The 25,030-nt window shown below is 38.7% G+C and overlaps 1 protein-coding gene across 2 annotated transcripts; it reads right to left on the bottom strand.

Annotated features, from left to right (window-relative positions):
* On the bottom strand, nucleotides 1–24,205 carry CCDC58 (coiled-coil domain containing 58). Of its 2 annotated transcripts, none has more exons than XM_021716971.1 (5): nucleotides 24,122–24,205; nucleotides 11,542–11,667; nucleotides 7,893–8,039; nucleotides 2,822–2,881; nucleotides 1–349 (listed from the first exon to the last, which is right to left on the bottom strand). In XM_021716971.1, the coding sequence occupies exons 2-5, from the start codon at nucleotides 11,650–11,652 to the stop codon at nucleotides 299–301; spliced, it is 369 nt and encodes a 122-aa protein (XP_021572646.1). In that variant the 5' UTR covers nucleotides 11,653–11,667; nucleotides 24,122–24,205; the 3' UTR covers nucleotides 1–298. The 2 variants fall into 2 exon arrangements, with proteins under 2 accessions (XP_021572646.1, XP_008064990.1); XM_008066799.2 differs by having other exon boundaries at nucleotides 24,148–24,201.
* Between the last annotated feature and the right edge of the window lie 825 nt (nucleotides 24,206–25,030).

The following is a 25,030-nucleotide window of genomic DNA, read 5'->3' on the forward strand; positions in this document are numbered from 1 at the left end:
ATTCTCTTATGAGAACTTACCGTCTCAACATAGAGAATAAATAAATATGTACACTGAGTCAGAAAATTATTTTAATAGTTACAAAACTTTTTTTTATAGAATCAGTATAAAATAGCAGTTGATTTCTCCATAATTATCAGTATTATTTATATTTGAGGTCTTGGATAAGTGGGGCTGAAATCAACAAAAGGTCTTGGACTGTTGGCTCAGAAATCATCCTAGGAAGCCCACCCTGTTGATAGCAGTCATGCTTAGCTCTTATGAGATGACTCGGTCCTTAAAAAGTATCTCTCCTTCTTTATTCATTCTTTGGAGGCTTGAAGTGAATTCGGCAGCGTTCATTAAACACCTAAAATATTTAAACAGAAACAAAAGTCAGTGAGTCATCCTGCATAAATCAGGCCTGAAACTAAATTAAGTTTGACATGCTTCAGGAAGACATTATCATTCTTGTTCCAAGTCAACAGGTTTAGGAAACAGAAGGGTTTCATCACCAGTTCAAACTGACCTACCAGGTACTGAGCGCACAAAAGGCCATGATTTCCATTTACAAGACAATTCTTGTATTTGAATAACATTTAATTATTCAGGGAAGACCAGATGCAGTGTCTCATGCCTGTAATCCCAGCACCTTGGGAGGCAGAGACAGATGGACTGCCTGAGTCCAAAGGCTCAAAATAAGCCTGGGCAATTTGGCGAGATCTCATCTCTACAATTTATCAAATAAATTAGCCAGGTATCGTAGCGCATGCCTGTAGTTACAGTTACTCTGGAGGCTGAGGTGGAAGGATCGCCTGAGCCCAGGAGGTCCAGGCTGCAGTGAGCTGTGATTGTGCCACTGTACTCCAGCCTGGGCGACAGACTCTGACTCCAAAAAACAAAACAAAAACAAACAACAACAATAAAATATATACGTATATATAATATATATACATACACACACTCAGGGAAAATCATCAAGAGTCAGCTAATTTAGTAACTAACAAACTTTTCAGTTTCATATTCTGGACATATTTTAAATAATCAGATAAAAATATCTAAAATATGCAGGATTATAATCCCAGCATTGAAAGACCAAGGCAGGAGGACTGCTGGAGCCCAGGAGTTTGAGGCTGTAGTGAGCTATGATTGGGCCAGTGTAATGCAGCCTGGCTGACAGAGTGAGACCCTGTCACGAGAAAAAAAAAATTTAAGTGTCCAATTTAAAAAATTTTAAAATGGAAAAAAATTTCTTCTCAGAATTTACTCCCATACTTCACTGATGTAATAAGTATCATGTCATTCTTTAGGTTAAAAAAAATTATCTATGTTGGTTGCTGTTGACTATCATAAAACTAAAAGAAAAAAATCTATGTAAAAAGCTTCTAAGAAACTGGTATTACTCAATTTCCTTAGCTGGATGGTACACACATGACTGTTCATTTCAGTACTATTTAAAAAATTCTCCATGATATATGCTCTTTGGCATATATATCTCACAATTAAAAGAAACATGTACAAATTATATAGACTCTTTTTGGCATTTAAAAAAAAATTAAGAGAGACAGCTCTCACTGTGTTGCCCAGGCTAGAGTCTGGAATGAAGTAGCATGAGCATATTTTATTGTAACCTGGAACTCCCGGGCTCAAGCAATCCTTCCACCTCAGCACTGTGGGCATGAACCACCTTTTTTTTTTTTTTTTTTAAGAGAGAGGGTCTCATTAAGTTGTCCAGGCTGGTCTCAAACTCCTGGCCTCAAGATATCCTCCTGCCTCTGCCTCCCAAAGTGCTGAGATTATAGGTGTGAGCCACTTCACATGTCCCCAAACTCTTTCAAGTGGCAAACATGGTGGAAAGGGCAAGAATGAGAAATCTCAGCAAAGGGGATAAGATAAAGAAATGTGACAAAGCAAAGAAAGTCAATTTGTACTATGCACTTTATTCATGTCTCAGTAAGTTGACACATTGTTTTTGGTTCAATTAACCTTTCTCTTATAAGAATATAGTTTAACACCATTCCATTCGTTAAATTCAAATGATGAAATAAAACTTTCAGTTCATTCTTTCAGATTTAATAATTTTTTTGCTCTTTGGAAATCTTTTAGATTAGGAGTTTCAGAGGAGTGAATGGATATACTTTTCCAGAAAACTAAAGCCAGAATCTTATGAATTTAGACTATCTGTAAGTTCCTGGGATCTGATCTCCCAATCTAGTTCCTTATCAGAACTATGCAGTGGTAATAAGGACCACGTGAGTCTATGAGCAATAAAATAATCAGAAACTAGTAAGCTATGTACAATAAAAAGTTGTAGGATCAGAGACTTCGTTAGAAGCTAAGCAACTATAAAGGAAAATATATGGAAAGTAACTGAGCTCAAAAAGAATAATTTTAACAAATAACCTTCCTGAAGGTTCTGGGTTAACTAGAGCCACAATCTCGAAATATCAAATATGCCTGTACCTAGTATTAGGAGACATATGGAATGTTTCCAATCCTGTTATGATGGCAGGTCACATAATTCTCTCATATGCTTATGAAGCTAATTTTTGTAAAACACCTGTTTAGAAGCTAACCACACCCCTGCCCCACCACACACACACACACACACACACACACACACACACACACACACACACACACACACACACACACACACACACACACTCTCTCTCTCTCACTCTCTCTCTCTCTCAACACTCACACAGGTTAACATCCTCAGCATCCTCAGTTGTAAGTGTAAATTGTAAATGAACAATCTCCATTCTCCTTAGGGCAAGGAGCCCTGCCCTCCCCTTCCTTCCTTTCCCCTGCTTCTCTCCAGGGATTGTTTTTTGTATACCTTCCAGCTTCTGTCATTTACCACTTCCTCAACATTCAGTTCTGACTGCATCCATTTTAACTGCAAGAAACAAACAAAATTGAAGTTATAAAATGTAAAGAGCTAAAACTACACTTTATTATGTTCCCAACAAAACCTGCTGTTGTTCTTGTATTCTTTGTCTGCTAAAGATAGATTCTGGATCCTTCTTTGACACAACCTGTTCTCCACATTTAATTGATTATTAAATCTTGAGAACAGTGGTTCTCAAGCTTTGCTGCCTATTATAATCACCTTGAGAGCTTAAAAAAAATCTCAATACCAAGTTCACAAAAGACATACAAATGGCCAATACACATATAAAACAAAATGTTCAATCTTACTCACATACAAATAAGTGCAAATTAAGCCATAAAATGACAAAACAAAAAAAAAGTCTGATAAAACCTAATATTAGTGAAGGTGTGGGCAAAGATATATTTATAAACAGTCTAGGTGAAAGTATAAATTGTTACCACTTCTACGGAAGGCAATTTGCATCATCAAAAATACATGTCCTTGAACCTGACACTTACAGTTCTAGAAACCAATCATACAACTGTAGACTTGCAAAAATAGCACAGAAGAAGAAGGACAAGGCAACCTGATTTGGACAGAGAATTTTTTAAATGTCAGGAAGGAAAACAGGGAGAGGAAAGGGAATATACAAGACCCAAATGATCTAAAAGGCATGAATTTTTCACACCTTGAGCATACAGCCAGAGATCTCAGGATAAAAATGTGAAGTCTTTCTCTTTTTTTGAGTTGGAGCCTCACTCTGCCAGCCAGGCTGGAGTGCAGTGGCACACTCACGGCCACCCCAGCATCGACCTACTGGGCTCTGGCGATCCTTCTGCCTTAGCCTTCCAAGTAGCCAGAATTACAGGTGTGCGCTACCAAGTTGCCCGGGCTGGTCTCGAACCCATGGACTCACGCAATCCACTGGCCTTGGCCTCCCAAAGTGCTGGGAGTACAGGTTGAGCCATCACGAAGTCTTTCTAACTTTATTAACTGGCAGCCTAATTACTCCACCAGAAAAGAGGACAATTCCAGTCCAGATGCCAGGACCCATAATACTCTTCACATCTGGTAAGAGGATTTGAAAGGGAAGAAGCTAACTACTTCCGGGAAGAGGGCTTGATAATATTCAGGAAAACAAGGAGAAAAAAGCCTGAATTACAGTTGAGGCAGCCAAGAGGTTAAAACCCCAGGATGATTTTCTCAGGCCAAAGTCAAGAACACATACCAGATTTGGAAACAAAATGCTAGAGAGAGCCAGTTAAGATCTGGGTACCATCCAGTCTGACACCCAGGCCAAAGATCGAGCCCAATTAGGAGTGTGGCTCAGGAAGGTCTAACAAATTTGCATGCAACACTGATAAGAATGGAGCTTGGTACTGACCCAGTGTCTCCTTGCAAACTCCCTTCCTATATTTATAACTGTTGTTAAAACGTAGGCAGGTACACATGGCTGAAACTGTGGAACGGAAGGCTGCATTTTTGACAACTGGTCCCCTGCTATGGAGTTATAACAAGCCCAAGGAAGTCCATCAAAGCAATGTCAGCTTCACATTTTAGTCAGCCATACAGGCCCAAATTATCAAAGCCTGGGCTGACTGCCAAAGAAACAACTTCAGTGGAAGGACAGAGTGACAACAAGTCACTAAGACAGTCTTCATAACTGCCCCAACTATTTAAAGCGATGCCACATACGTATAAAAGGGTTTAGACTTACTCTGGGTAAGACTACCCAAAGAGAAGATTAAGGAGCAGTACTTATATATAACAAGGGGGGTAGAACTTCACAATATGTAAGAGAGTCTTTGAACAATCAGCACTGTTCAAAAGAGAATAGGTGACACTGAGACAGTAAGTCCCCCCCTTCCACAACACCTTACTCTCAAGAGGTGGTTAAACAAAAGGTAGAAACTACTGGGTGATGATATGACAAAGAGGATTAATATAACAAATTTGGAGTCCCAGAGACTCAACCAGTAAAGGAGTTGCTACTTTGTACTAGCCAATATGCTAGCTCTTCTACATAATTTAATCCTCAAAAAAAAGAAAAAGAAAAAGAAAACATAAGAAGCAAGTAAGTCTTAACCTGATTTTTTTCCAGACTGAAAATAAAAAGTTTCTTGTGTTTGTCTGGCTGTAGCAGGCACAGACAGAATTTTCAGAGCAATTAATTTACAAAGTCACCAAGGTAGATGAGATTTACTTCCTTAGCGCTGCTAGCCTTTTTAATCTACATATTTTTCTATTCTAGAACACTGCAGACATTATAGCCAATGTCTAATATCGTTTCATCAGTGCCACCAAACTGCATCTCTGAGATGGTGTTTTTGAGGCTCTGGGTCCTCAACAGGTAAACATCCTCTCAAAGGTCACTAATAGGTGGCAGCAGGTACAGAGTACCAGCAAGGAAGGTAATTTTTTTGAGTTAAAGATTCAGGTAAAGAACTGGGAATTTTTAGATTGGCATCTCTGTACATACTTAAAAAATGCTCACTAAAGTAACTCTAATTTGACTATTAGTCCTAACTTAATGTAAAGAAATTGACTGAATTCAGAGTCAGAAGAGAGGGGTTAAAGTCCCAGTTCTACCACTTAACTAGAGCTTGTGACTAGGAATGTCAGAGTTTCCACCTATATAAAATGAAGAGGAAGAGTTGGAATATCTCCAAGAGCTCCTTCTGATTCCACAATCTTCATGGAAAACTTGAAAAAAAGTTACATTTCTGGTTACTCCCTAGCCCTATTCTACATTGTCAGGTTAGAAAGCAAAGGTCAGCCGGGCTCAGTGGCTCAGCCTGTAATCCCACACCTTGGGAGGCTGAGGTGAGTGGATTACCTGAGCCCGCGGGTTCGAGACCCGCCTGGGCAATTTGGTGAGACCTCATCTCTACAACAAATCAAAAAAATTAGCCAGGTGTGGTAGCCTGCGCCTGTAGTTCCGGCTACTTGGAAGGCTGAGGCGGAAGGATCACCAGAGCCCCAGCAGATCGAGGCTGCGGTGGCCGGGAGCGGCCACTGCACTCCAGTCTGGGTGACAGATTGAGACTCCAACTCAAAAAAAAAAAAAAAAAAGAAAGAAAGCAAAGGTCACAAAGCTTAATGATTGGTTTCTAAATGCCTCCTTTCAGTGGTCATCCTGGTGTTTTTCTCTGGGTCCTAGAGGCACAAGGGCAGATCTGAGGGCTGAGCAAACTGTGTGACACAATCACTCCCAAACACTCAGTGGTTTAGAGCTTTGAACTTTACTCTCCACTAACAAGAGTCATTCTAGTCTCTGTTTGACTTAATCTGCAAACAGTGGCTTTTCAGCTTCTGATTTAACAGACTCGCCCTCCAGTTTCCTTTGTCAACGGACACCTTCAAGAGTCTGTTGAAATACAAAATCCAAGATTACCTACATTTTAACTAGTTTCATATAAATTATCCATAAGCCTTCATGAACATCGAGGGTAGGGTAAGATGAACATCATTACATAAGGTTGCTATCTGAGGAATCTACCATTGCTTGTTGCACAAACAGGTATGGACTACCAACCTGAAGCAGTCTTCATGAACAAAGAGGCAGCAAAGACAGTGGCTGATTCCTGAACCCAGTGAGACATTCTGAACTGGTAGAATGATGGAGAAAGTGCAGCAGCCTGGCCTACCCACCTGTGTGCAGCTACAAGGAAAGAGGTTTCTTTTCTACTGAGGGCTTGGATGATAAGGTCACATCTACTAAACAAATGGCAAATATCACGACTATTCAGTTTGTAAAGTATGACTCCATTCTGCAGGATCTGTAAGTCACCGATTGTGCCATCTTAAAATATGTACATGATTTTTATAATTGTGTAGCAGTCATGTAAGAAAAAGTCCCTGTTCTTAGGAAATAACTTAAAATTTTAAGTAAAAAGTGGTACAATGTGCCCGACACACTCTCAAAATGATTCAAGGGAAAAAATATTTATGTGTGCAGGTGTAAGGGGAGAGAGGGAGAAGGAAGAAGGCAGGGAAGGAGAGAGAGAAGGTCAAGAGAACGAATTGCAAAGAAGGTGGGGCAACATATATACAAGAAGTGAATACAGGTAATGGGCACATGGGAGTTCCTTGTACTGTTTTTGCAACTTTTCTGTAAGTTTGAAATTATACAAAACAGTATCCCGAGTCCCCTCAAAAATAAAAAAGGGATAGCACTAAATTCCACATAATAAAATGTACTATATATTTCAATTATTTGCTTGGCATGTCACATACACGGGCTATAAAAAAAACAGTTCTGCTGCATTAGCTGTACTCTGAGGTCCACACCTTATTTACATTACAGTTGACTTGAGGACGTAAGACTTCCTCTGACACATGGCTGGGTGAGCACTTGCTACTTTTTTAAAAGTAAAAACACTGCAGGGATGGGAGGTGAAGTGGGAAAAAGGAGTGTCTACAAATGGCCAAAGACTCATAGCAACTTTTTATTTAGACAGATAAATTACAATGAAGTACTTGTGTATCTGGTTATGTCAAAATAGTACTGTATATAAGATATTTAATTATATTTAGAAGGGTAATATCTTGATGTTAAATAGTCTGTATTATAATTTCAGCAGATTTCCACAGAGTGAAACCAGAGATATTTTCAAAACATAAATATATTATAGATGTTTCTCAAGTTAAGCCTCAAAAGGTATACACTGTACAGATGTGATTTCCCTAACATCTCCGACATGCTATTGGTCTATAGTGATCCTTTATCTTTAATAAAGGGAAGAAAACAAATAAATGAAAATGATGCATAAAATATAAAAACATAAATGATCATGTGCTTATTTTGGATAAAGGTGCTACACTGCATCTGCTTATTGAAATACACATTAATTTACCAGTTAATAGCTAAATGTAATCAAATAAAGCCCACTAAAAATGAAGCATTAATCTCATGGTCATTTTTTCAAAGAACTAATAATCATACTCTAAAATTTTCATATTAAAAGCTACCTTTATTTTGAAGGCTACATTTGGAAAAACTTTGCCTGAGAAATGTTAATTCTGTTCAACTTACCTTTGTCTGTTCTTTTCTAAGTTGCTTTAATAATGTTAAATCATCCAAATTCTTTTCTCTCTCTTCTCGAAGATTTTTTACTACTGTTGAGGTCTGGGCTATACAATTTTTTATGACTCTGTCCCTACTGGCATGAGCTGCCATCAACTAAAAGAACAAAGGAATGAAAAGGGGGGGAAAAAATCACATTTTAGTGCTTCAAAAAAAAAAAAAATCTTCATTTGAGACTACAGAAATTTATACTTTCTAAAACAATTTCTCACAATTGAAACCATGGAAGAGAAGACTCTGTTGAATCAACTAACTCATCTAAAAACAGTAAAAGGAAGCACCTCTGAGGGTTAAAGTTATGGGATCACAGGCTGTCTTCTTGCTCAATATGCTGCAATATTTCCTGTTCTCTTCCTGCAATCCCCTTGCTGGGGTTTCCCTGTTAGTTTTCTTTACCCTATAACCCAGATTCTCTTCATCATTTCATCCAAGTGTTCTTCTATCCTACATCCACCCTCATAGCCACTTATGGCTATTTTTCCTATTTTGTCCATTCACATTTTTTTCAGTCTCAAGTTGCCAACAAGTGAAAGAAATTATAACGTGATATAGAGAAATCCTTAGTTACAATAAAGAAAAACAAAGGCTGCTACATTTACCTAGATAAGACAGAGCCCTTTTCAAGTTTTAAAAATACTGATAAGAGGCTAGCGCAGTGGCTCAAGCCTGTAATCCCAGCACTTTGGGAGGAACAGCCTGGGCAACTTGGCGAGATCTCATGTCCAAAATAAATTTTTTAAAAATTAGCTGGGCATGGTAGCGCACACCTGTAGTTCGGCTACTTGGAAGGCTGAAGTGGAATGATCGCCTGAGCCCAGCAGGTTGACGCCGGGGTGCCCATGAGTGTGCCACTGCACTCCAGCCTGGGTGATGGAGTGAGACTCCAACTCGGAAAAAAAAAAAAATACACACACACACACACACACACACACACTGATAAGAAAAACATGTGAACCACAGATTAGTGGTTACATTAACTGTATGTATTAACTGAAAGTAAGGATGGCTGACAGAACAACTCTTTAATAACCTCCATCTTAATGTAATAAATCTAATTAAAAAATTATCATCTATTTTCCATCTTGATTCACAATGTATGATAGTCATGTTTCAAACACACTCCCATAATCATAGTCAAATTGTGATGACGCCCCAAAATTTGCATTTGGAAAGTACTGTTTTTATTGCTTGGTATTAATTTTTATGTTTATAATGGGAATGAACAATGTTAAGCTAGAAAAATTTCATAGATGAAAGGGAATATACACTAACAAGTAATCTCATTTAAATTATTTTACTTTTACCATGAGTATACAAACTTTTAAGATTTGGAATTTCTAAAATTAGTGCTTCCATTACTGATCATCTCCTAGGAAGACGCGCTATTAAAAAAATACCAATATTCCTTCATTAGCTGTAGCAGGAATTTGGGTCAGAGATTAATGTCAGGGTGACTATGAGCAACTTGGATGTCTCATAGAGTTCTATTTCTTGATTGACACAATATTTAAGGGAACTCAGTGGTACTTATTGGCACGGGCACTCTGCTACAGTCCTGATCCCTGGTTCAAAGTTACTTAATAAATTATCCTCTACATGATATACATGCTGAATCCTTCTAGGATACAGATACTGACAGAGAAAAATCCAAACACATACAAAAGTATGTCCAAAACAGAAAAGTTCCAAATTTAGTATCTAAGGTTATCCTGATTCACCAAAGAGACAATAATAATAACAGCAGCAGCAAACATTTATATGCAAAACACTTAGTACAGTAAGCACTTTATATCAACACACTTTATCCTCTAACAACCCTATGAACTAGGTACTACTTATTATTATAATACTATTTTACAATTAAGGAAACTGAAGCAGAGGTTAAATAACATGTTCAAGGTCACCCAGCTAGCAAGTAGTAGATCTAGAATCCATGTTATTAATCACACTATAAACCTCTAGATTAACAGGAAGATGGTAAATTGAAACAACTGAATCGATTATAAAGATTACATGGAGAGTTAACTGAGAGGACATATCACTAAGGCGACCATAAATTTCTAGTTCTTTAAACAGAGATAACCAAAGAAACTAAGTGAACTGTCAAACAACCTCAATAAATTAGGACCTAGATCCATGCTACCTACTCCCAATGCTGAATTCTACTCATGAAAGTCCACAACCTTTCAATTGCTCAAGTATCAAGACTTACCTGTTCATTAAATAAAATAATTTAATATAAAAGCAGAACAAAAATATCATAGTTAGTGCTCCGAATTTAACTGACACAAATAAGTTTGTCCAAAATTGATCTGAGAAAAGAACTTTAGGTTTCAAGTATGCCTTCGGTATGACTGTGTAACTCGTGGTAGAGCTTAAAGCAGTGAGTGCCACCAAACTTTAGCTTCCAAGTTAATGAAAGGATATAAATAAGTAAACTATAAAAAAGACTTAGCTGCATCTTTATTTCCTTCTTTCGGAAATTAAAAATAGAAATAAAGGACGGCAATGAAAAAACATATGAGGGGGGAGACCCCCCCCAAAAAAAACCTAAATTATTTTTTGGAGGGTGGGTGCCTTGTAGTTGTACAGGTTTCCTCTGCTAGGTAAGTGTTCTAGGAACCCATCAGCATCAGTGTACCAGCTAGCATTGTGGTGAGAGGCTACTGACAGCTTCAGCGAACTTTTGGGGGGAGATTCTTTCAGTGTGTTTGCCCATTTCATGATGAGCGATTTACAAGCACACATGCCCACACTGTGCTGAGTGTTCAGCAATTTTTGACCAAAAATGCCACAACCCTCATGCTCCGCCTTCCCTACTCACCCAATCTCACCCTGAGTGACTTTTTTTTGTTTCCCTTCATGAAAAAATGTTCTCAAAGGGAAACGTTTTGCTGATATAGAAGAGGTGAAACAAAAAAATAGCAGAAGAACTAAACTGCATCAAAACTGACGAGTTCAAAAACTGTTTTGAGCAATGGAGAAAGCATCTCAATAGGTGTACGGCATCAAACACAGTATTTTAAAGGTGAATGAAGTGTAAATATGTAAGAATAAGTACACAATTTTTAATAAATATGTTCCAGGTTTTTTTTTTTTTTGGTCCCCCCTCATATACTTGAGAAATCAAAGCCTCAGTGGCTTTTCTTGTCTCCCAACTGCCACATGGTTCTGCTCCTCTTCCTGATAAGTGAGGGGAAAAAAGATCTAAAAAGTATGAAAGGTTTGATTCTCCCTTCTATCAGCTGTTGTAGGTTTGATTCACTCCAACTTCTTGCTCTTGTTACTGTTTTACTTTACTGTTTCGCTCTACTCCCTTCATTCCTTTGTGAATAAGGTTGTCTTAATAGTTGCAAACAAAGAGGTCAAAAATTGACTGCTCCCATTTTTAGAACCATCTCTTCACAGATGTGATAAGATTTCACATGAATAATATCACACATTTCCTTTAGTTTATAGATAAAAACTTATATACACCCTCAAATATGGGCAAGAAAACATGAAAATATCATTCTTTTATTCACAGTTTAGTTACATGATGATTTATTTTGCCTGCAAAGAAAGGTATAAAAGTGAAAGAGACTCAAGATACACTTACAGACTCATAGAGTTGTTTACAGGTTTGGCTGGCATCAATTTTCCCTGCAAAGGAAGCTGTTGGAACCGTAGTGTTTAATTCATGTACTATTCTGTCATCAATTGTCCTCATCACCTTGAGTAATTCCTATATGTATTTGAAATAAAAGAATATAACCTGAATGGAAAGTTAAGTGATAAAAAATAAGTATTTAAGCAAAAAATAAAGCTCTTGGATATTTTGCAACTTGTTAAAGTTAGGAGTGGGGAAACCAAGCCAAAGAGAATGTAACTGTATGAAAACCTTTATTACAAGTATGTTAGGGAGGTTAAGCAACAGTAGTCCTAACAATGGGCAGCAACTCTGCCTCGGTTCAACTGTGATCATCTTAAGGGTTAAGACTGTTTTTGCTTATGTTTAAATCCCATTTGCTGGCATGGTGCTTAAGCAAATAGTGTCTGCTCCTTCTATTTCCAGTATACAGCCAATAAAGGGTCCTTGAACTTGATTACCACAGGCTCTTCACAATAATCCAGCATAATTCCTTCCTCGACTCCCTCTTTATCTATCATTGTAAAATGTGGTAGTACTAGAAAACTTCTGGAAAGATATATAAGAAACTATTAGTAGTAGTTAACTTGCAGAAATTAATCTATATCCTCTTAGGCTTTTAGTTTTCTGGTTCTCCTTTTTTCTTTCTTTCTTTTTTTTTTTTTTTACTACGAACATGCTATTTTTGTGGAAAAAAATAAGTAAAAATATGCTGCTAAAGAAGAAATCAAACATCTTTAAAACATTCTTCTTCACAGAACAAGTAGGAATTAGTTTTACCTCTTCTTAGTAATCCTAGCTCACATCTCCCAAGAACTCCTCTCCCTAAAAAAGCCTCCAACTCTCAGAAAACCAACCGCAAGAAGTCATCCCAAAAGGAAGAGAACTTGGAAAGACAGGTGATAATTACCTACCCAGCACAGTCCCGCCTCCCCACATTCCACCAGTGCCCTTCTTATCACTTGTCACTATAGAAAGACTGGGCATCAGCTACATTCTGTCTTCAGAGGTTTCTGGCAGTATTCCCTTTCCTTTTTACTCAAATTTACAACAAACCCAAACATCAACAACAAAAAAACCATGAACACTGAAACACCATTAAGAAACCATGAAATATACATATACCATCCTATATCTTTCCTTTGCCAAACTTAAATTCATGACTGAAACTGGCTGCTTCATTTTTTCCTCATCCACTTGTTAAAATAAAAACTTTTATTATGATAAAAATGTAACTTTATTTTAGAAAAATTTGAAAGAAAATAAAAATCATCCATAGTTAACCATTATCAACATTATAATATGTCCCTTTGGTCTTTTTTCCTACACCTATCTATGGACATTTTTATAAAGTTGAGGTACTACATAACATTTTAAGAATCCTGTTTTATGATATCATACTATAAGCATTTTGCCCTTGCTACTAGAAATATCTTGAACACATTTTTAATACTAGCATGAATATTCTATCCTATGGAAACACCACAGCTAATCTGACCATTTCCTATTAATGGACATGCAGATTGCTTCCAAATCAAATAAACACTTAGTCCATTCATTCTAGAGCTGTAGTCTAAGTTTTGTCCTATCATTCCATTAATCTTTAATCAGTGAATTCAGTGGCCTTTTCTAGGTCTTAATCTAAAATAAAAACAGCTTGTGAAGGCCCATAATTGACATTAATAAAACATAGGTAAAATCAGGTCTAAAACCAAGTTCATTATCTTATCTCCTCTTCCTGTATCTTTTATATTTTCATTAATATTCTCTATAAACTGTAATTCTTAGAGGATAATCTCAACATATCCATTGGGCAACCACCATTTTCAACAGTGTGAGGGTATATATACAGTGGAAGAAAGATAATGTCTAAGTGCCAAATTCCAAACAAACGGTAGTAGCAGTTAGGGAGTCAAAAAATTGGTAAATAGAAGAGAGACTCGCCCTGCCAACTTTACTTCCTACAACTTGCCTACTTTAAAAATGCCTCCTTCAAAATACCTTTCAAAACCTTCTTTTCCTCTGTCTAAATTGAACTGATCTCCCAAGGCCAAGGGTTAAGGTATACCTTCTGGATCAAGTTTTCCTTGGTTATGAAAAATTCCTCAGTATTCTTTCTTCTTTAAATAATGCAGCAGTTAGAGTATCATAGAGTTCATTCATTTAGTAACTTACTCTTCATTCAAAACATATTTACAATCATCCCGTGGTGGTGTATGGGACTGGCTCCAGGACATCACAAGAACATCAAAATCTAAGGATGCTCAAGTCCCTGGTATAAAACGGCACCGAAATTTGTATATAACCTAAGCACATCCTCCCAGATACTTTAAATCATCTCTAGATTACTTATCATACCTAATACAATATAAATGCTATGTGAAAAGTTGTTATACTATATTGTTTAGAAAATAATGGTGAGGAAAAAAGTCTGTACATGCTCAGCACAGATACAATTTTTTTCCAAATATTTTCGATCACGGATGCAGAAACCATGGATACATGAGGGCTCACTGTTACTAATGTCTAGTATGCGTCAGGAACCATTTTAAACACCAGGGCTACAGTGGCAAATAAAACAGAAAAGGTCCTTGCTCTTACAGAGCAAAATACCTTAAGAGAGAGACAGAAAATAAACAAGTATCCCCATAAATGAGATAAGTTCAGATACTGAAAAATGCTGTAAAAATGAACTGAGGTAACAATATAAAGCCTGACTGGAGTGGTGGTTGGGGCTACTTTAAGTAGGGTTCAAGAAAGGCTTTTCTGAGGATGTAACATTTGAGCTGAAACCTAAATGATGTGAATGAACTAATTCTAAGAACATCTGGGGGAATAAGTCAACAATTATGAGGCAAAAACAAACTTTGGAATGTTTGAAGAATTAAAAGAAGGAAAGTGGGTTGGGAGGGAATAAGGGAGAAAGTGGTACGAGGTGAGTTCAGAATAGACCAGAACATGGAGGACAATTATACCATGGCAACGATTAAGGAGTCTATGCTAAAGGCAGCAGGGTTTTAGGCAAGGTTGTTTATATTTGGAAGGAGTGGGAAGATCAAGAATTCTATTCTGACTTGCAGATTACTTGATAACATTAAGAATTATTGATAATTACTTGTATGTGACACCGGTATTACTTTAAAAGCTTGTGATCTTTTAGAGATGCAGACTGAACTATTCACAGAAAAAAAGATATAATATCTGGGATGTGCTTCAAAATAACCTGGTTAGGGTGGAGCAAGTGGTAGGAGTATACAGATGAAACAAGAGTGGCCATGAATTGATTGTTGGAGTTGGGGGATGGGTACATAAGTCTTCATGATGCTGTCTCTCCTTTTGTGTATACAGAAGTTATAGAAAAGTTGTTTTTTGTTTGTTTGTTTTCTGGAGTCAGAGTCTCACTCTGTCACCCAGGCTGGAGTCTAGTAGCATGCTCACAGCCACCACAGCCTCAACCTGCTGGGCTCAGGCAATCCTTCTACTTCAGCCTTCCAAGTAGCTAGAGCTACAGGCATGCCTGGCTACTTTTTCTTCATTTATTGTAGAGATGAGGTCCCGCCAAGTTGCCCAGACTGATCTTGAACGCCTGGCCTCAGGCAATCCTCTCACCTCCGCCTCCCAAAAGGTTGGGATTACCGGTGTGAGCCACCATGCCTGGCAGTAAAGTTGTTTTTTAAAAGTTCTGTTTTGCACCTAATACATTTGAGACGCCTATTAGATATCTGAGTAGAGAAGTAGAGTAGTAAGTTGAATACTCCAGTCTGACACTGATCAAGGCTAGAGTTATTTATACTAACAAACTGATATTCTTTAAAGCCATGAAACTTGGAGAGATCACTGAAGGAGACTAGGAAGTGAAGGGGGCCAATGATCAAGAAGGAACACTAGCATCTGAAAATACAGGGAAAAGTCTGTGACACCACAGAAGTCAGAAGAAAAATGGTTTATAGGAGGGAATGGTCAATTGTGTTCAATGTTACTAAGTCAAGAATTACAAGAACAGAAATTAATTTTTAGACTTAGCAGGATGGAAATCATCATGGGTGACCATGAAGAGAGTTATTTAAGCAGGGTATGAACTGAAAAGTTAATGTGGTTAAGTATAGAGAGTTAAAAAAAACCTGGTGTAAGATGAGGTCCACTATTGCAGGTCATGTTATAGGATTTTAGTCTTTCCCCTAGTCATGGGTAATCAATGAGGTATTTTAAGTATGGTGGGGTTACATGATCAGAACTGTGTTCTAAAATGATTGCTTTAAAGTGTGGAAAATGGATTGGAGAGAAATAAGAGTAGATGAAAGATCAGTTAGGAGTCTGATGCAGCAATCCAGGTGAAAGAGTAAGTCGTTTGACATTTCCTAGGGTATTTATAGACTGAACTTTAACCAGTTTTGAGTTTGAACACTGGTCATACCTTAATCACTACAGCCAAATTTCCTTCCAATAAAACAATTTGGACATACTATCAAATTCCTTAGACTGCAATGGGAATTTGCCTGCAGTAGCTAGGTAATAAATCCATCAACTTTACAGTCTTGTCAATGGAACCTACAAATGTGAATTATCAAATACGGTCACTTATGTGTCACTTTAATGACTAGGATACATTCTGAGAACTGCATTGTTAGGTGATTCCATTGCTGTGTGAACAGCATAGTGTACTTACACAAACCTAGATGATACAGCCTACTATTGCTCCTAGGCTAGAACTCTGAATACTATAGTCAATTGTAACACAATGATAAGTATTTGTGTATCTAAACATAGAAAAAGTATAGTAAAAAATACAGTGTTGCAATTTTATGGTACTGTTGCATTTGTGGTCTGTCATTGACCAAAAAACATAATTATGTGGCACATTCTATATCAGTTTTTCTGTACTAGAGAATAATCAATACATGATCTAGAGCCTGGCTTTCAAAATGGCAAACACTAGCCACATGAGGTTATTTAAATTAAAATTAAACACAATTTAAAATGTAGTTCCTCAGTTATACTAGCCATATTTCAAGTGTTCAAGAGTCACATGTTCCTAGTGCCTACCATAAGTAGGAAGCACAAATGTAGAACATTTCCACCATCACAGAAAGTCCTATTGAACAGTGCTATATTCTAAAAATTGTAGCGAGAGCCTCTAAACTGATAACACACTTGTTCAGGGACAGCTGACATCTGTCAACTATTCTTAACTGTAACAGAAAAGCTAAAGAGAAAGAAATAAGGAAGGTAAGATACAGGAAGAGATTTCTTTCAAAATTGGAAAGGGTGAAGGAAAAGGAAAAGAATTATAAACTACCCCACCAGGCTCACATTTCTTTACATGGGAAAAAGTGCCAAAGCTCTTAAGGCAACTCCAAGAGATTCTAGGCAAAAGATTGGGCAGTTATCACAGACACAAAGGTTAATGAAGTCACAAAAATGGTGCTGTTGAATCATGTGGATCATTTATAAGGAACTGCTGACTGATGCCTAGCCCCAATGGAACACCCTTCCAACTCCCCTCACTCTTGCTTGCAAATTCACCAAGAAGTTATACAGAGGACACCCCTAAACAGACATCACACACAACAGACTACAGCACATGACCACAGGGATAAGGTAGAAATATACACAATTCAGTGTTCTCTGAAGGCTATATCTTGTGTAGGACCTGGAACCCTAATCAGTTTCTAAATGTCAAATTGCAGTAAAAGATATCTCTACAAATTTTGTGGTGCCTCTAGCTTCTCCTATCTGTCATCCTTTTCAAAACAAGAAGAGATGTGATAAATGATAAAACTCTAATTTTAGGTTGGCCCTTTGAAATTATCCAGGTATTCTTCTTGGAATTGTATTTTATGTCTTCTAATTCTGGGGTGAAAATCTCATTCTCTTGGAAGGCAATTTAGGTGCTGAAGGAGTGGCTGTATTTAGTAGAGAAAACTTTTTATTGCCCCTATAGTTATACTATAGTATATTCCTAAGATTAATCTCTGGTAAATCCCTTTCATTACTTTGTACAGTTTTTAGGGTATATGGGAAGTGGAAAAAGGACTATTATGTGTCTAAAATACAATGAAGGTCAGTGGCTCATGTCTGTAATCCTAGCACTTTGAGAATCCAAGGCAGCAAGAATGCTTGAGTCTAGAACTTTGAGACCCACTTAAGCAACATGGTAAGACCTCATCACTACAAAAAATCAAAAACTTAGCTGGGCGTGGTAGTGCGTGCCTGTAGTCCCAGCTACGGCTCAGGATGCTGAGGTGGGGGGATGCTTGAGCTCAGGAGTCTGGGACTACAGTGAGCCATGATCGTGCCACTGCACTCAGCCTGGGAGACAAAGTGAGATGCCAACTTAAAAATAAATAATAAAATGAAATACAATGTACCCCAAAGAATGATCTGAAATGCCCTAAACCTTTCCTTTCTACCACCTCTGCCTGAAGGTACCCAGAAGTAATTCATTTGCATGATGCTCTTTTCAAACAGACCTGGATCTTCAAACCCTATTTTATAACAACACTCCTATTAGTTTTTCCCCCAGGCCAGAAACCACAAACTTGTCTGCAACTGCCAGGGTCCTCCATCATTCAGCACCCCCAGGGAAAGGAACAGAGAGCAGCTAGTTAAGTATAAACAGAAGCATTGATGACACTAGAAAATAATATATTCAGTCTGTACCTAACTACCCTATGACTCAAAATCAATTAGCATAAATGATTAAACATTCCTAAAAGAAATACCAAAATTTAAACATTCTAGGAAGGAATACTTCACTGATTTTGTCTGAAACTGGTTTTCAGACAGAGTCAAAAGGAAGGGATTTCAGAGTGGCAGTTTTAACCCCATTCATGTCTCCTTTGAGGGCACATCATAAATCTAGCAAATCATTCACTCATTTGTCCCCTCTCTGGGGACATAAAGAGATTGCTGGTGATCATGTGGGACAAGTTTATGCAAGTGCAAATTTTCCAAAAACGTATGTTTCCTTGATGTTTTCCATTCAAAAGCAATGAAAAATCTTTGTCCCATTTGAGATTTGTCGAGCTTCTGATCAATCAGTTAAGAAGTAGTTTTTAGGAATACCGAGTACATCTTTAAATAACAGATTGGACAATAAATTACATATCACTAATGTAGGAGGAAAAAAACGAGACTGCATTGTTTGCTCCAATGGAAAAACACCAGGTGGAAGACATCAAAAATATTATTGTTGCATAACACGTATCATTGACCCTGTGATGCGTGTCAGTGATTGTTTCATATTACCACACATTAGAAAAATATAAGGTATACAATTTTGATTTTTTTGGTCATAAATAAGTTCTTCAATGTCCTAAATTCCTTTATAAGCCAAATATTACAATGAAACAATTGGTTCCAACATTATTCTATTTAATATGTAGTGACTCGTTTTTCATTATTTCATAAAAAAGTGCTGTTAAGTTGCTAGTGGGTGATCCAAGAGACGTCTCCAAGGGCAAAGGATTAAAAAGCACAGACATGATAGAGAGCATGACGAGTTCAGAAAAAAGCAAATAGACCTATGTGGTTGTAAGGTAGAGTTCAAGTGAATGTTGGAGGTGGTGGGGGAGTGGGTGGGAAGAAAGAGACATGTATAATGGCAGTGGTAGGAGATATGACTAGGTAGAGGCACTTTGGGATTGGATTTTAAAGGTCTTGAATGCCAAGCTCAGTAGTTTAGACCTAGTCATATGAGCCTAAAAATTAGAAGCATGGTTTAGATTCTAAAATTCAGACGATAATAATAGTATATGCCATAGTATTATAGAGATTAGACTGCAGGGGGAATATAGTAGAGAAAAAAGTTCCTAGCCGGGCTCGGTGGCTCAGCTTGTAATCCCACACTTTGGGAGGCTGAGGTGAGTGGATTGCCTGAGCCTGCAGGTTCGAGACCCGCCTGGACAACTTGGCAAGACCTCACCTTTACAATAAATCAAAAATTAGCTGGGTGTGGTAGTGCGCGCCTGTAGTTCCAACTACTTGGAAGGCTGAGGCGGAAGGATCGCCAGAGCCCAGCAGGTTGAGGCTGCAGTGGCCGGGAGCGGCCACTGCACTCCAGTCTGGGCAATGGAGTGAGACTCCAACTCAAAAAAAAGAAAAGAAAAAGAAAAAAGTTCCTGAAGGCAGGATAACCTGTTGCAAAGCTACTTGCAAAAATGACAGGGCCTGAATAAGGCCAGTGGCAGTATTAATGAATCTTCCTAACACACCACTATAGTCACTCACACCCTCTGTGCAAAAATGACTCCCAACCTTGGCATTCAAGGTCTTCCACAATGCAGTGCCAATCTTTTGTGCAATCCCAATATGCCCCTGTGCAAATATTATATTCCAGCAGTAATGATTTTTAATTTCCCTCAAATATATAACTTTTATTTTTTGCCTATATACTATTGCCTCTGCTTAGAATTTCTCTAGTCCTCGTCAATGCAACTCGAATACCATCTCTTGATTTATTTCTCCCTAAACTTTTAGTATTTTATTCATTTTCTTCACTATCTTCCACGTGTGTTATATCCCTATTTAGATTATGTTCCTTGTTTTATACCCTACCCACTAGGTCTCCTCAAGCGCTTGGTAGTTGGTAGATATCTTATGGACTGAATCGTGTCCCCCTAAAATCCATATTAAACCCCTAATTCCAGACTTAACTGTATATGGAGAGAGAACCTTTAAGGATGGAGAACATGGCGTCTTTCTTTCTTTTTTTTTTTTTTTGAGTAGGAGTCTCATTCTGTTGCCCAGGCTGGAGTGCAGTGGCACGCTCATGGCCACTGCAGCCTTGACCTGCTGGGCTCAGGTGATCTTTCTGCCTCAGACTTCCATGTAGCTGGAACCACAGATGCACGCCACCATGCCCAGCTAATTTTTTTAAAACTTATTGTAGAGATGAGGTCTTGCCAAGTTGCACAGGATGGTTTCGAATCCCTGGACTCAGGCAGTCTTCTCACCTCTGCCTCCCAAAGTGTTGGGATTATAGGCGTGAGAAACCATGACTGGGAAATAAGGCGTCTTTTTAAGAAGAGGAAGAGACATGAGAGATCCCTTTCCCTCTGTGCAGAGGCACGGAAACAAGGTCATGCAATGAGACGATGAGAAGGCAGTTTTCTACAAGCCAGGAGGAAAAACCTCACCAGAAACCAACCCTGATGGCACCCTGATCTTGAACTTCTAGTTTTTAGAACTGTGAATAAAATAAATTTATATTGTTTAAGCCACTCAGTCTATGCTATTTCATTATGGCAGCCCTAGAAGGCTAACACAGTATCCAATAAACTCCTGTTGAATGAATGCTCAAATGGGATTCTAGGCACATAATTTTATTTACTTATGAATTTATTGAGTTGGATTCCCACTGTCGCCCAGGCTGGAGTGCAGTGGCACGATCACAGCTCACCACAGCCTCAACCTCCTGGTCTCAGGCGATCCTTCCACCTCAGCCTCCCCAGTAGCTGGAACTACAGGCCTGCGCCACCATGCCTTAGCTAATTTTTATAGAGACAAGTTCTCACTACGTTGTCTAGGCTGGTCTCTAACTCTTGGGCTGAAGCACTCCTCCTCCTCAGCTCAATTTTAAACATTCTTTTCTAGATTTTACCTCAGTTTAGAAACAGAACATTTTCCAGAAATGCTAAGTCTAATATAGATGAGGGTTTGCACTATAGGTGTTATGTAAATGTCAAACTCATTGAATAGTACACTTTAAGATTTGTGCACCACTCTATGCAAATTTTACACTCCAAAAATAATATATTAAAAAAAATTTTAACTCCAGCTAATAACATGCAAGCCAGCATGTTTAGAGGGTAAAGTATACTGATACTTACTTACTTTGAAATGCATCAAAATCATAAAGAAGTGGATTGATGGATGGTTTGAGTAAATATGTGATACAGCAAATATAGCAAACCGTTGACTACAGAGTCTAGATGGTAGGTATGGGTGTTTATTGTCTAAGTTTTTTAGCTTTTCTGTAGTGTTTGAACATTTTCACTAAAAGGTTCTGAAAAAAGTGTACCTAATCTTTGAGGTAAAAAATACATGATGTCCTGCTTCTCTTCCACAGTGCAGTGCTTTCCACATTTAGAACACTTATGTACAAAATGTGACCAGGTGTGGTGGCTCACACCTGCAATCCCAACACTTTGGGAGACAGAGGTGAGAGGACTGCCTGAGACCAGGGGTTTGAGACCAGCCTGGGCAACCTGGTGAGATCTTGTCTCTACAATTTAAAAAAAAAATTAGCTGGGCATAGTGGTGCATGCCTGTGGTTCTAGTTACTTGGTAGGCTGAGGCGGAAGGATTACTTGAGCCCAGAAGGTGGAGGCTGAGGTGGCTGTGAGCATGCCATGCACTCCAGCATGGGTGACAGAGTGAGACTCCGACTCAAGAAAAACAAAAAGAATACTTATATATAAAATGTAATGGTTTAATAGCTTTAAAAATATAAACTTTGATTAATAATCTGTGAGAACTCCAATTAACCATGTTTTATACCTTTGCCGAACTTCTCTAAACCTAAATACTATACTAAAATTTTACATTTTTATAGTGCCTTCACTTATGTTCTTGTGTGCCTCTGAGGCAGAAGGGGCAAATGTTCTTATATCCATTTACAAGGTTAAATTAAATATGCCATGGCCAGATTTAAAAAGTCAGATCTTCGGACTTTTAACCCTGGGTATTCCCAATTATAAACCGCTATTTGAAAAATACCTAGTGAATCGACCCAGGTTTCATTACTAAGATTCGTTTTGTGATTTTTTTCTTTTCTTTTTTTTTTTTTTTTGGAGTTGGAATCTCACTCTGTTGCCCAGGCTGGAGTGCAGTGGCATGCTCACAGCCACCCCAGCGTCGACCTGCTGGCGTCCAGTGATTCTTTATCCTCAGCCTTCCAAGTAGCTGGAACTACAGGCACATGCTCCCATGCCCGGCTAATTTTTTATTTATTGTAGAGACAAGGGCTCGCCAAATTGCCCAGGCTGGTCTCAAACCCGCGGGCTCAGGCAACCTCTGGCCTCAGTCTGGGATTACTGGCTGAGTCACTGAGCCCAGCCATTGTGTGATTTTTAAAAATTATATACGTTATCTCTGTGAATGGAATGGTTAGGCATGACACTTTAGCTTTCACCCACTTATGTCTTAGCTGACCATCCAAAAGAAAATTCAGAGTGTTCTTTAAGCCCTGTTAGATGTTTTAATGGGAAAAAGAGACTCTTTGACATTTGGTTTTACAGATTCAAATAACTGTAGAGCTAGATGCAGTTTTCAAGGTTACTTAACACAACCTCTTCTTATTTTAGACTCAGGTTAATTTCCAAAGGGATTAAGTGATTGGTTACAAAGATCACAAAGCTGTCAATGGCAGCAGCAGTTCTGGAACCCAGAACGTCAAATTCCCTAACCAGTACTCTTTCCCACTAACCTTAAGACTATGCTTGTGCAATTATATAAGTTCGTTAGCTCAAATTATGTCACAGTACTAATGCACAAGGCCAACACCACAAATGGGAGGGTTAACCTTTAATATTCCATATACTTTGGAATCCAGCAGTCTTTTTCTACTCTACTACATTTTTTAAAACAAGTATTTGTATTTATTGAGCACTCTAATCACATTTAAAGTTGGCTGCTATTGAGCTGATCTAGTATGAGGAGCAGGTGAAGTGGTGAAGAGGGTAAAAACAATGGTGGAAAGACCTCACATAAAAACTTCCTTGGCCAGTCTGCTGAGGTTATCTTAAAGAATATCACTACCTACAAACCATTTAAAGCACAGTGCTTACTAAAGATAGGACAATGACACGTGAAAGAATTTTTAAGTATCTTTAGTTAGTTAAAAATGCAATACCTTTGTAAGATCATGATTTCTGAATTCAACACTGTAACTAGACAGAAGCAAACGTATGCCTGCATTCAAACAGGTAGCTTTCAAGGCAACTTAGTCAAAATCCAGCTCTCTAAAATCCAAGGTTAAAAATTAGCCCTAGACCTCTGGAATCTGAATATAAAAAGACACAACCTTTATGTTAAATATGTTAAATATCACACCTTCTCTAATGGCTAGGAAGGCAACAGCACCACGGCAGGTACTAGAATTAATCGTCCCTCCAGACTTCCAAACGTTCCACCCCCCAAAATAATAAATTGTTTCACCAAGTAAATAAGCTCTACTCCACTTTCCTCTCTCCCACAAAAACTTAACTAAAAGAAAAGTAGGAGAGGAATGGCAGAGCCTAGGGAATGAGTTCAGGGCACTGCCACAACACTGTCACAATCCCTACCCAGAGCCCGAGCTTCAGAGCTTTCGGCAGAGTCCGTAACTACTCAAGAGTTCTCCGGTCAAGGCCTGCGCGGCACAGGGAGAACTATGACCCTCTCATCCATCCCCCTACAGAGCAGCCTCGCTCCCTAAGGCCGAACCCGCGCCCCCCATGACCTCTAAAGGCTCAAAAAAAGAGCTCTGAATTGCCTCCTTTTTCCATAGCTGGTCCATACTGCCTCCCAGAGCAGGGAATAGATTCTGGGGACAAAAGGAAGGACACGCCTGCCACAGGAGGAAAACCCCATCACCTGGAACTCAGCGAACTCTTCACAGTTCACACCGCCACTGGGCGCCGCCATATTGGACAAACGCGAGGACCCCGCTGCAGGCCAATCACCGCGGAGCAAAGGTGTCCGCGGCGCCGCCTGACAAAAAAACAGTAAGAGGCGAATCTCTGTAAGAAAACAGTGCTAGGTTTAACTTCTCCGTCGTCTCCATCCACGTCGTAGCCTGTTACTCTGCTGTCCAGCTTTTCACTCTAGCGCCTTTAACATGCCCTCCTGGAACTGGTCCAGATGTATGGATCAAATATTATCAGCACTTGGCAGGGATCATGTATTCCAATCCCATTTTCTTACAGGAGGGAAACAATTTTGTTTGAGGCGGAAATCCAGGGAAGTAAGGTTTTCTGCTAATATCTCACTTCAATGCACGCGCCGAGGGTCTTTGTTCATTAAGACTTTGGGACCACTAAGAAACGTCAAGAAAAAAAAGGGCATTTCTGGCAGTGTGGGTGGGTATGGTGGAGTAAGGCATGTTTAGCGGTGAAAATGATCAATGCTTTTAGAAAATAGGTGAACAGAAAACAAAATGGAAAACATACACGTTAATTTCTCAGATTAGCCTGACAGATGCTCCAAAAGCCCACAAGAGATAGGGCCACTGGGCACTATGAGTTCAACTATGTGTTTTTGATAAAAGCATATTCATTGAAAACACTGGAAGAACAGTGTACTAAAATACTGGCTTATCTAATGTATTTCGGGAATTTACGGTTCACAAAAGTGGTACATTTTTCCTTCTATTTTGTTCCCATTTTAAACGGGTACTTCCGTAGACGCACAGATCGCCAAGGCGAAGGCCCACGGTCGCCACACCCAGCCGGCACCTGCCCGATGCGAGGCCGAAGGG

This window comes from Carlito syrichta, unplaced genomic scaffold (genome assembly GCF_000164805.1).
Source record: "Carlito syrichta isolate Samal-C Ts95f unplaced genomic scaffold, Tarsius_syrichta-2.0.1 Scaffold309113, whole genome shotgun sequence".
In the NCBI taxonomy this organism is placed as follows: Eukaryota; Metazoa; Chordata; class Mammalia; order Primates; family Tarsiidae; genus Carlito; species Carlito syrichta.

Excerpts from the sequence above, each read along its gene's own strand:
- CCDC58 (XM_008066799.2), bottom strand. The coding sequence starts at position 24,198 with ATGGCGGCGCCCAGTGGCGGTGTGAACTGTGAAGAGTTCGCTGAGTTC. Across the intron at positions 11,668-24,147 it reads AAGAGTTCGCTGAGTTCCAG|GAATTACTCAAGGTGATGAG; the intron begins GTGATGGGGTTT and ends AAATACATATAG. Across the intron at positions 2,882-7,892 it reads TTAGAAAAGAACAGACAAAG|TTAAAATGGATGCAGTCAGA; the intron begins GTAAGTTGAACA and ends TGTTTCTTGCAG.